This window comes from Dipteris shenzhenensis, chromosome 15 (genome assembly GCF_047967505.1).
Source record: "Dipteris shenzhenensis isolate YYH24624 ecotype China chromosome 15, Dip_SZ_1.0, whole genome shotgun sequence".
NCBI lineage: Eukaryota > Viridiplantae > Streptophyta > Polypodiopsida > Gleicheniales > Dipteridaceae > Dipteris > Dipteris shenzhenensis.
This window is the reverse complement of record NC_141610.1, coordinates 13,647,378-13,659,463: the sequence shown is the minus strand read 5'-3', so window position 1 is coordinate 13,659,463 and position 12,086 is coordinate 13,647,378. Positions and strand designations below refer to the sequence as shown.

Below are 12,086 nucleotides of genomic sequence, written 5' to 3'. Positions count from 1 at the left end.
AATCCTTCCTGGCCTTGAAGCTCTCTCGCGGCTCTTGCATTACCCTTCTAGTTTTCATATTCTCCCTTTTCATTTCCTCTATCATATGGTTTTTTTCAATATTGAATGCGTTTTGCATGTTGCAGAGCCATTTGTAAAGAGACTCCTTTTCGGTTCTCTGATCTTCAAGCTCCTTTCGCATCGTTGCTAGCTCCTTGGCTGCAATGTCCCCGTCACTTCTAACTTCTTCAAGCATATCTCGGAGCTCCTTGATGAACTTCTTTGCTTCTTCTCTTCTATGCCTTTCCATGCCAACCATTTTTGCAGTGGCCTCAACTTGCTCTTGTGTTTGCAAGGCGCTTGCTTCTACCTCCTCTATCTTGGCTTTTGCACCCTCCTTGAGAATTTTCTCAAGTTATGCTGCCTTGGCTAGATCACTGGCTCTCTTGGAGAAAAGTCATCTTTTGAGACATCTTATCGTATTACTCAAAAATCCCTTTGAAGTTAGACGTCATCAGGTGCATTGCAACTCCGGCCGACTGAGATGGCAATTTGGATTTGCCATCCACACAATTCTTCAGGTTGATTATCACACTCTTGGAGATCATCCTTGAGAAAGAGGCATCACGTCCTTTCAGTTGCTCTAATGTTGCTTGAACCTGCCAGAACTTCACGGTTCCTCTCGTATCAGGAAAGAAGTACATTGTCTTCTTCAACACATCTTGGAGGTCTGCTGTTGGTAAGCTAGAAAGCTTGACTCCACCATCTTTACCTAGAGTCTTGATTCTAGCCCTATCTGAGTATTAGAGTGCGTGATTATGAGTGATTAGGATTCATGATTTACTTTTGTAATAATTACAACCCGATGGTGGTGGCTTTTATCAACCGCATCTGTGGTGGCTAAGATTCCACCAGGCTAGCAATTAATTACCAACCACTGTAGTGGTCTGCAATTACTTACCTACCAAGTTACCACCATCGGGCTTGCATGCATGATTACTACGAGTGCAATAAATTATCAGTCACTGAGCTTGCATGCTCAGTAGAGTACTAGAGTGCATGGTAATGAGTGATTAGAGGTGATTAGGCTTCATGATTTACTTTTGTGGTAATTACTGCTTGATGGTGGTGGCGCTCATCAACCACATCTGTGGTGGCTAACATTCCAACAGGCTGGCAATTAATTATCAGCCACCGCAGTGGCCCGTAATTACTCACTTGCCAATTACCACCACCAGGCTTGCATGCATGATTACTATAAGTGCAGTAAATTACCAATCACCAGGGTTTAATCAATCGAGTACTAGAGTCATGATAATGAGTGATTAGAGGTAATTAGGCTTTACTTTATGATTTACTTTTGTGGCAATTACTATTTGGTGGTGATGGCTCTCATCAGCCGTGTCTGTCATGGCTAGGATTCCACCAGCCTGTAGTTAATTACCAACCACCGCAGTGGCCTACAATCACTCACCTACCAGTTACCACCATCGAGCGTTTGCTTCATGATTACTAGCCACGTAATTAATTGCCATTGCCCATCTGAGGTGGCACCTAAGATTCCACGCGGTGACATGCAATTAATATAGATGGAACACCGGACCTCCAGCCACCACGGTGGCTCCAATTTTTTAAATCCATGGCATTTAGCATTTTACTACGTTGCTCTCATCCGCCCTTGCTCTACTACTTTGCTCCACGTGCTCTGCTACTTTACTCCACATATCCTCCTCCAGCTCTCTTTCGTCCCTACTGTACTTTGTTTCACGCTCCCTCCTCCAACTCTCATCACTCAGCTACTCTCCTACTCATCTGTTCCACTGCTCACCCACTCATCTTCACCATGTCTATTATTGTAACTACTACCACCCCTCGATGCAACGTGATCCCAATGTTATCTTCCTTCTCATATAAGGTGATTGTGTTGCACTCACTTGGACTTTGGCTCTAGTGGATACCCTTTGTTCCCACGATCAATTCCCCCCATATTTGCATGTCACCACCTTAGATGACATGGTCATAGAGAACCTCTATATGGCTGTTCTATATGGATTCCCCCTATACATCAATGAAGGCCTCGGGATTTTCACTGCAAAGTACTCTCGTCTTGTTAGAGGGACCATAATCTGACTCTTGGCAATGTGCATGATCTTTGGCCTCTCCATTGTCTCCTCCATTGGCTCCCTAAAAATTTTTAATGGAATAAGCTGGACTGGTGACAATACTGAGTTGTATAAATTTCATCTTGCTCAACAAGGCTTATAACCACTCACCAATGGTGGCTGGATGTAATCTTTTTGCCTTTACGGCTCTCAGCGATCTTTTGGCTCGCTGAATGTAATCTTTTGGTCTCTAAGGCTCTCAGCAATTGCTGAGTTTTTACATTTATGTAATCTCTTTTATTCAATTTGAGGCTCTCAGTATGCACTGTTGTTAACTTTTATATTTGAGTGGTTATGGTCACTAGATGCAATCTTTTGGCCTCTAAGGCTCTCAGCATTTACTGAGTTTTTATAATTACAAGGTCCTCTGTTTAATTTTTGCTCAGTATAAGTTGTTAGTTCTTATATATAACCTGTTATTAGATGTAGATGTAATCTCTTTTGCTCAATTTTCACTCGATGAATTGTAGTTGATTATCTGGATGGCACCACCGAACCTATAGTCATTGCGGGGACTCGAAATACTTTTGCTCTCATTTAGGATTTACTGCAACAAGGACTAAAATACCTGTAAAGTAGGACTATAATTTCCTTGGTTTAGGACCAAAATAGCGCTAAAATAACTCCAACAACCCACCCTTGTTGCATGGAGATACATCTAGAATTAAATTGTAGAAAATGCAATTGATGATATGGCCCTTATGGGGGACAAGGCCATATCGACATGCATTATACAAGATGCCACTAAACAAATATGGCATGTCAATATGGCCCTTGCTCCTAAAGGGGACCCCTCGAGGATCATATCGTCAATTGCATTTTCCTTGGTTGCACAAGGAAATATATTTTTCTTAGTATACAAGAAAAATATTCAAGATGCCACTAAACAAATATGGCATGTCAATATGGCCCTTGCTCCTAAAGGGGACCCCTCGAGGATCATATGCCACTAAACAAATATTCAAGATGCCACTAAACAAATATGGCATGTCAATATGGCCCTTGCTCCTAAAGGGGACCCCTCGAGGATCATATCGTCAATTGCATTTTCCTTGGTTGCACAAGGAAATATATTTTTCTTAGTATACAAATATATAACTCCAAGAACTAGGGCGGTGGTTGTCATCGATCTCCTTATGTTTGCCAGCGCGGTGGTTGTCATAGATTTCCTCTTGTAATACGTAAAAATAGATAATGGAGCCATAACTCCAAGAACCAGCATGGTAGTCTCGCTCCTAGCTAACCTTGAATTCTGGACAATGACAGATGGTCATGTAAGAGACTGCGCTACGACGATGTTCAGAATAATAGATCGTGTCTCATTATTAGGCTAAGAACCAACGCGACGGTCTCTTCAAGCCAACCTTAAAATTTCATGATCTGCATGGACATGCTGCCCACTGACAAGTGGCAAAGCTGCGGCAAAAGGCTACCGATGATAGGTGGTCAAGCTAGAGACTGCATTGCAACGGTGTTCAGAATGATAGATTGCATCTCATTATTATGCCAAGAACTAGCGCGGTGGTCTCTGCAAGCTGACCTTGAATTTTCATGATCGGCATGGACTCATTGCCCAATGACAGGTGGCAAAGTAGCAGCAAAAGACTGCGCGATAATAGGTGATCAGGCCAGAGAATGTGCTGCGCAAAGCAATGCAGAGATGCACACGATGTAGTGTAGAGCTGCCGTGTGTTGAGCTTTGCGGTGTTTAGAATAAATAGATTGTGTCTCATTATTACGCCAATGCAACATCATGACATCGAAAAAAATTTCGACGAGAGCACAGGTCTGCACAAAATTCAAAATCTCACCCGAGCGCGTCGCGTCATGGCTCCAAAATGGCCCCGAAAATAGTTTCGCAATTGGCTACACCCAAGCAAAAGTTGATCCCAATGACTTGTGCATCATCTCAAGCTCTATCATTTGAAGTCTTCAGTATCAAGATAGCAAGCCAAGAGCCTTGCAACTATGCATGCAACTCCATATTTGTAGCTTGAGCCTTCGACTTTCAAAATTCCTCATGCAGATTCAAGAACTTCTTCTTGTTTGATTCTTGCAATGGGGCTTGGAATCAAAATCATCAAGGCTACATGTGCTACTTCGTCATTGCATGTGCATGGGATTTTGTGGGCTTCACATTTCTCTTGCACTTAGCTTGTACCATGTTGTTATGGCCCAAACCCTTACTGGGCGTTACTTGGGGTCAATTGGTACTAGATGTCAAAAAGAAGAGCTAGCAAGGGAGAGACTAGAATGTAGTCAAAAGTGTATTAGCACTTGTAAGATGTAATCTAGTAAGGTGACTTTGCTAAGTGTGGACAAGGTTGTAATCTTGGTACGATGTTGTGCCTATGCTCTTGTTGTGTATTGACCTTTTAGTAGATGTAGAAAGCATGTGCCTAATTGTCATAGAGACTAACTGAGTCAGCCAACTAGGTGAGGGGATGACCTCATTGAGGATCACCTGTACATGTCTACATGGTGTTGTTTATGGTGGGCATTCCTTTTAGGTGCATGCCTGCCTGCTATGGATCCTCCCCATAGCATCAATGTCATGAATGTCATGCCTGCTATTGAGGTCATCAATGTCAATATTTGAAAGGGGCTAAACATCCATGATCTCAATTTGCATTGGGTTGCTCGTGCAACTTGGGTCTTAGGGATTCAATTAGTTTAGGCTTAGACTCAAATGTACCTGAGATGCTAACATGATCGTGCTAGGGAAGGCTGCTTATCTAGTTTTGAGCAGCTTGTTTTGGTCCCTTGCCTATTGTAGCTAACCTTGAGCTAAGGTGAGTCACGGGATGTCTTTGAGTTGGAGTTGTTAAACAATCCTAGCTTAATTTTGGTCCTTATAAGCAACTATCATCCTTTGGCTCAATCAAGGAGGTGAAGCGTATTTACTATTCTTAGCCATGTTTCTAGCCTTGTGAGCTTCTTTGACTTGATCTTACAATCTACTTGTAGGGGGTATTGAGTTGTGCTCTCAAGGAATCAACAACCAAGAAAGTCACATCAAGGACTGGTGTTTGTGCCACGGCCACCTTAAAGTTGTTTGATTCTCTTGTTTTGTGACTTGCTTCTCCTTTTCCTCCTACTTTCCCTCCTACTTTTTCTTCTCCTATGCCTCCTCCTACTTCCCTCTTGCTTTACTACTAGTCCACCTCTTGCTCTTGCTGCTCCCTCCCTTTTCTCTCCTCTTCTTTTCTCTCCTCCTCGTACTACCTCTCCTCCTTTATTGCTCCTGGTCCTCTTACTACTCTTGCCAACCCTCTTCCTATTTCTCCTGCTTCCCATCCCCCTCCCTCTCCTCCTCTTTGTGCTCTTCCTCCTCTACACTCTCCTCCTATTTCCTTCTCTTCGTCCTCCCTCTCATCCCTCTCCTCATCATGTTTCTCCTTCTCCCCATTCTCCTCCTCTTGATTACCTTCCTTGCCCTCCTTTTCCTTGCAAACACCAAAGCCCAAATAAGTGAGGCAATATTTTAATTGTTGTATGGTATAAGGGAACATGCATACCATTTGGAAAAAACCTATTAGCTTAAAAATGAAAATTTTGAAAAAACATTTTATAAAGAGAAAACAAGGACGACCTTTTGCTACATGCAAGCTATATAAGTTTTCCAAGTCAAGTCTGAGAGGAGAAATGAGTGAATGCATGACCGATGAGGGTGAATTGAACGGCACCTAAAAAATAACATTTTTTTAGTTTGGTAAGAGGAGGTTCTAAATTACCACCTAACGGATACAAAAAGTTTGACATTAGAGCTCACAATGAGAACTCACATCGCACATTGATGCATTAGCAAGACCATGGATGAATTGGTGGGCATCAATCTTTAGAGAGAACATCAAAAGTTGATGTACATAAATTATATAAAGAGTGAATCAAAGTTTGGTTTGGGGTTTTGTATTTTGGAATGCGTGAAATGGTTATGGACTAGGTGTTGGTTGGCTTTTTAGGTGTGGGATACAAGAGGATTATGCATTTTCCAGTTTGTCGTATATGGTTCTAGTGCTCATTAGTTTTTGCGTCAAGCAAATATAAGGGAAAAAGGTGACTAAGAGGAGTATAATGGGCAAATAAGGTAATTCCATGAGAGGACAACACTTGGCAAGATGCAAGTATTGAAATTATCTAGGGTCAAGGGGATAGTTTTAGACAAGTGTGCTCTAGTTGAGGGTATGAGACAAAAAATTGAATCCAAATGGTTGGGTGGTGATTATGTCTTGCAAACCCTTGTGTTTCTGAGGATTCTAAACACGTTGTAGGCCTTTTACTTGATTTTATATTTTGGTACTAGAGAGTTTGGGTCCCCATTCTTAATAAGTACTTGTGTTGCTATAAGAGGCATTGAAGGATGCAAGAACATGTTACAACTAGTAAAGTTGTTCATAGGTGGTCAATAACATTTGAGGGTGCCAAAAGAAAGTAATAGTCTGGGCTTGAGGACGTAGAGGAGAGCATGGACACAATTTGAGTGGCATGCCCTGGATGCTTTTTCGATTTGCCTTCAACTTGTGTGATGAGGGTAGGTGGTAGATAGCAAGGGCGACAAGATTTGGGTGGTGTTGGGTATACTATACGCAAGGTTTATATCAAAGAGATTACAAAACCTCCCGACAATCTTCTATTCCTCGGGCTTCCAAATTTGTAACCTCCTTCAAACCAACCTACCTTTTCTCCCTTAACTTGATGAAGAGCGGTTCCTTATTTTACATATTAGCTTTTAGTACACCCAACAATTGGTCTTCAAAATTTTGAGAGTTGGGGAACCACTTCATCTTTGTCATCATCGTTCGTGACGACATCTTATTCTTGAAATTTTTAAACTATTCAAGCCTTTTCCCTAATCACTTAGGGGTCTTTCGAAGCTTGCTTCACAATACTCTAGTCGGTGTCCCTAATTCTTGCTCCTAAAAGTATGGCCTCTTTTTGAGATAGCTTGCTCGCAATATGTCCTCCTCATGATTCCTACAAGTAGCCCTTTGAGGGCGATCCATTTTAGAGTGGCCTCCGTACCACTAAAGAAACATGAGCTGGCTATATTCTTCAAAAGACTGTTTGAAGCATGCATCAACCTATATCATCCTTAAATCTTGGTAGGATCTATACCTGGATTTATAAGGGCACAAGCTTATGGATTCCCTTGTGGGTTATTTCTTGTTCTAGCCCAAGGAATGACCCAACGACACACAAAGCACAATTATTTACAAAGCTAAAGGCAAGCCATGGAATTCTACCCATAATGGAATTTTTTTCTAGCCCGCTTTGTATGTCTTGAGTGAGATTAGGTCCCTCCCGTAGAACTCTCTTGCTGAAGCCTATGAACCATCGTCTCCCACTAGAGAGGAGGGCTTCTCCAACACAAATTCTTTAGCTTGCGCAACCTTTCAAGAGGCTTAAGTGCTTTAGCATATGAGCGACACGCACCAGACCTTTCCCATTGGCATCTATCTTTGTCTGCTCCACTCCACCGACTGCTCCCTTGGGCATTCCCATCTCTAGGTTTAGTTTTTCAATCCTAAATCTCCTTTACAACGAGTTTCTACGAGATGGGAGATCACAGATATCTACCAAGAAGCATGAATAGCTTTTACTTCTTTTTGGACTATTTTCTTAGGTCGCTTTCCTCCAATTGCGAACTGAAACTTGGGAAGGAGATGAGATAAGCCGGTATACCCTCATTGAATAGAGGGTTGTCCCATTGCATGTCGATATCACCACCTAAGCTTGCCCATTCTCATCTACGTTACTAGATAAAAGAGATTTCCCATTACTCAAAATTTCCATCACTTCTGTCTCTACATTAGAACTTACAAACTTCAATACGCTTTTTAATTTTAATACATAGGTTTTAAGAGTTTAAGAACGTAGGTCTCATTAATGTCACACGATGGAACTCATGGACTAACAATCAATAGACTCGATACATGTATATACCTAGATGAATCCAAGAACATTCCCAAACTCATCCTCTAAAAACACAACATAGGGACTAGCTACTATGACATCCCTACTGACATCATCAATGCCCAACAACGGGTGTAGACCATAGTATAAAAATATGCTTTCACACAAACAAATCCACACACCCACAACAAACCCACCCAAGGGCTGGACCAATTATCCTTGACAATATATTTAACTTTCTAAGACTAGAATATATCCAATTCTACAAATTCAGATTTTTGCTGTTCTAAAGTCCAAATTTCTATATTGATTCCTATATTGGAATCCATTTTGAGAAAACATTTTTTCGTAAATTTTCTACAAATATTAAGCCATAGCCTGCAGGTCTGTTTAGAATTTTTCTTGTTCAAGAAGTCCGGTCCACTTTGTATCTCTGTATTAGCAAGAAAGAATAGGAATACACCACGAATCAGCCTTGGCGGAGGAGGTGCGACCTCATTCGCATTTATCCTTTCTCTGAGCCCTACTACAACTACTGCTTTGCACAGTTTGTGCTAATTCTTTTAAACTTCCATGGAAATTACTCTGGAAATATTTGCTAAAATTCTATGTTAATTGATGAAATTATTAGAAATAATTGTTGAAATTCTAGTAACTTAATTGATGGAATAACGTGGGACCTACGCGCTATACTTTAACCTCTGGCAATGGACTTGGACAACTCTCCATAAGCATCGTTCACAAACCCAACAGCTCAGTTTCTTCTTCAGCAACCTTACACTCCTAGCAGGCCCCATCAGTGGCCCCTGCCCTCCTCATCAATTAGATACTCATGAGTTAGAACTGCATGATTTCAATGATCCATGCCATGCATCAGCCCCAGCAGCTCCAGCTCCATCAGGAGCCATCACAAGTCAGACTGATTGATATTCATGAGCATATGCTGTCCCTTGCAAGTTAGGCTCGTAACAGCAGGTTGATTGGGCATAAAAGTAAGCTGGATTAGATTTTACTTATCACAACTAGCGAAACTAAAGGTCATGTGAGCTACGAAATGGCTGTCTTGCAAAAATACATTATCGAGTCCACAGTAGCATTTGCATCATAGAGAGTACATATAAACCCTCTTTTCAAACTGTCCTTATACACAGTTTGATTCCTAATTGTCAAAAATGTCATAAACTGTAAAGATAGTAGCGAGTGAATCAATGAAGCAAGCATACAATAGTATTCTGTGATTTTATGGTTGGAATCCTTAGGTCTGCTCTGATGGCATAAAACCCTTGCAAGCAGCAGTTTCACAAAAGCATACTTGGGTCCGCATTCCCTCACAGAAATCTCCGTAACTAAAGGTCAGTTCCTCTCCTTCTAGAATGTCTTTACTAGCAAAAAGTGCCAACTTGGGGATAAGCAAACCAGTCAATCGAACCAAGCACGATAAAAGATTACCTCCATCACATGCATGATTTATAAACCGTGCCACATTTCCCGCTCGTGTAGCATCAATATTCAAACGTAGGGATAAATGCCCTGATGGTAAATGCTCTCTTACCACTAGTAAAGCAGATGCAAACATATGCCCACCCATCCGAGCTCTATCATATGACTTCTGCCTAATTCGTGATTCCTCTGTGGTAAGGAGCTCACCTGCGAAAGGAACATAAAACTGTGAGAAATCATATCATATGAGGACAATGAACACGACACAGATATGTTTTGCCCCAAAAGGGTGGTCACTTAGTCTTTGCAGAAATTAAAACCAGAAGAAAATATCAGGAGCACAGATCTAAGCTCACAAAACAAGAAGCCCAAAGAACACTAAGCCAACTAGAGGGCACTATACATCAATTTTCCCAGAACTCATCATCTAAGGCACGAAGTTCTACCACAAATATATATAAAGATGAATCCAGGAACATGCCCAAACTCATCCTCTAAAAACACACCACATGCTGAAGTTTCGATCTCATGATAGTCACTCATAAGGTTGAAAACCATAAACTCCATCACCCATAGCAGGGACTACCTCACTGACGTCATCAGCCCCCAACATTTTTTTTTCAGAAAAAGGTAAATTCTATTAATGCTTGACCAAAACTATACAAATAGCTATAATATAAACATATGCTCTCACGCATACAAATCCACACACCCACACATACCATTTTGTTTATAGCTCTTACACATACAAATCCACACACCCACACATACTTGAGCGACCATTTTCATATCGAGTTTCTTCCAAAAACATCCTTACGTGGGAGGGACCAAGAATAGGACCTGCGTACTCACAAACAAAGGAGCCTCTGGAGATAAATTGTGCCGCTCGCAAACACCATCCCTTGCGAGCGTCCCTTACAACAGCCACCTTGACAGATAGTCCCTTTTGAGTTACCCTAAATCTGCAATTAGGGTCGCAAGTACAGGCCACACCACATTCCCACAATAATAACGTTTCTTTTCTGCCAAAGTCCGTGAAACCGTTGAGATCAATTCCTTCTAGTAAGAAACGCAGCCTACCATTGGCATCGTAGGCAACGTCACCGCGCAGCGTCCGTCCACACAGGAACGCTTTCGCTCCATCAAATCGCGAGCTTCGTTGCCTTTTACGTGAAGAAGGGCAAGCCCCATCATCAAGCTGTGAAGCCTCATCAGTCCTGTTGGCTATGTCGGTCGCCATGATACAGTGGCATGTAGGCGAAGTCGATCCTAAAGCTCCTGATAAAACTGCCCGATAGTCTGGCTTATCTGCGGATGCAAAAGAGACAGGCGTGCTTCCCCAAGGCTGCGAAACAGACTGAGAAGGCAGAAAACAGACGGGAGAGTAGGAAAAGGAAGGGTAAAGCAGGTGATCGACATGATTGAAGATGGGAACGGGGAAGGGTTCGAGTCCACGAGAAGCGTCACGAATGCGCAAATGGGTGAGGCAGGCAGCTGCTCGAGCCAAAGAGGAGCAGGTGCAGGCCAACGATGCTACATCTCGCGGGTCGAGCAGCCATGGAAGCACGCCTGCGAGCACGTCCTCCACCACAGCCCCCATCACCACCACGCATCTCAACCAACCTTCACAGGAGAGTCTTCATCACACTACACATTCAGACTCAGCCCCAATCTGATTTGGCAAGATGGATGCAAATCCAAAGGAAAATCATCCTTGCCACCGCATGTGCCCCACTTTAGGGGTGTGACTATAACAATTTTATTTTCAAAACTCCAAATGAAAACCTATTCCTCATGGTTGCAATCCGAGTGCACTCAGCTCTTTCGGCCACGCACTAAAAATGAAAAGGCTCCCACCAGACTCCATCGCACATTACGATGCCCGATCTATCGCATGCTTTGGGTCTTTATAGACCCCCAGAAGCTGTCATGGGCAGAGCCTATACAGATACATTGCCTGCCCAAACAGGGCATTAAAATTTTGAACATCCCATTTATTGGATTCATTTAGGGTGCCCATCTCTTTTGGGCAGCCAACTTTGGCTGCCTATCAAGTTGGATGTCCATGGATGGGGAGATTTTGGGCATGACATGGCAACCAAGTAGGACACAAGGAGAAGAGTGTGGTGAGCACTGTGTAAAGCCCTTAGCACCCGCCATTGGTTTTTTTTTCTCCCATTGGCTCTGAGGAGTGTGTATGGTGGGCGGAGTCTCAGTGTGTAAAGACCCTTACCTATCGGATTCCTATCGACTCACGTGCACATAACTCTAATCGGATGCTCATAACTCTGATTGGATTTCTATCGGATTGCAAGGACAATGTTAGGTCTTAAATAGCTCGACGTGGAAGAAAAGGGGCCTAGAGAGAATTTGAAAAAAAGGAAAAAGGATTTAAAAAGTCAGTTTTAAAACATTAATAAAAATAATTGGGGGGAAATCAAGTGAAATTAGGAAAAATTATGGGGAAGGAAGAGGAAAATATAGGGAATAAAATTGGTTAAAGATGAGAGAGAGAGAGAGAGAGAGAGAGAAATTTAGAGCTTTAAGAAAGGAATTGAAAAAAATTTAGAAGGAATCAGGGAAAATTAGGGA

At 42.2% G+C, this 12,086-nt stretch overlaps 1 protein-coding gene across 2 annotated transcripts; it reads right to left on the bottom strand.

The window, feature by feature from the left end:
* Positions 1 to 8,970: 8,970 nt before the first annotated feature.
* Positions 8,971 to 11,180, bottom strand: LOC147893394 (histone-lysine N-methyltransferase SUVR3-like). 2 transcript variants are annotated; one of them, XM_087386113.1, is made up of 2 exons: positions 10,347 to 11,180; positions 8,971 to 9,701 (listed from the first exon to the last, which is right to left on the bottom strand). In XM_087386113.1, the coding sequence occupies exons 1-2, from the start codon at positions 11,092 to 11,094 to the stop codon at positions 9,310 to 9,312; spliced, it is 1,140 nt and encodes a 379-aa protein (XP_087242239.1). In that variant the 5' UTR covers positions 11,095 to 11,180; the 3' UTR covers positions 8,971 to 9,309. The 2 variants fall into 2 exon arrangements, with proteins under 2 accessions (XP_087242239.1, XP_087242238.1); XM_087386112.1 differs by having other exon boundaries at positions 8,983 to 9,701; positions 10,335 to 11,180.
* Between the last annotated feature and the right edge of the window lie 906 nt (positions 11,181 to 12,086).

What these genes read in the sequence shown, in the direction of transcription:
- LOC147893394 (XM_087386112.1), bottom strand. Translation starts at nt 11,094, where the DNA reads ATGGGGGCTGTGGTGGAGGACGTGCTCGCAGGCGTGCTTCCATGGCTG. An exon ending in CTTTGTTTGTGAGTACGCAG is followed by an intron (nt 9,702 to 10,334) that starts GTCCTATTCTTG and finishes TTCCTTTCGCAG; the next exon opens with GTGAGCTCCTTACCACAGAG.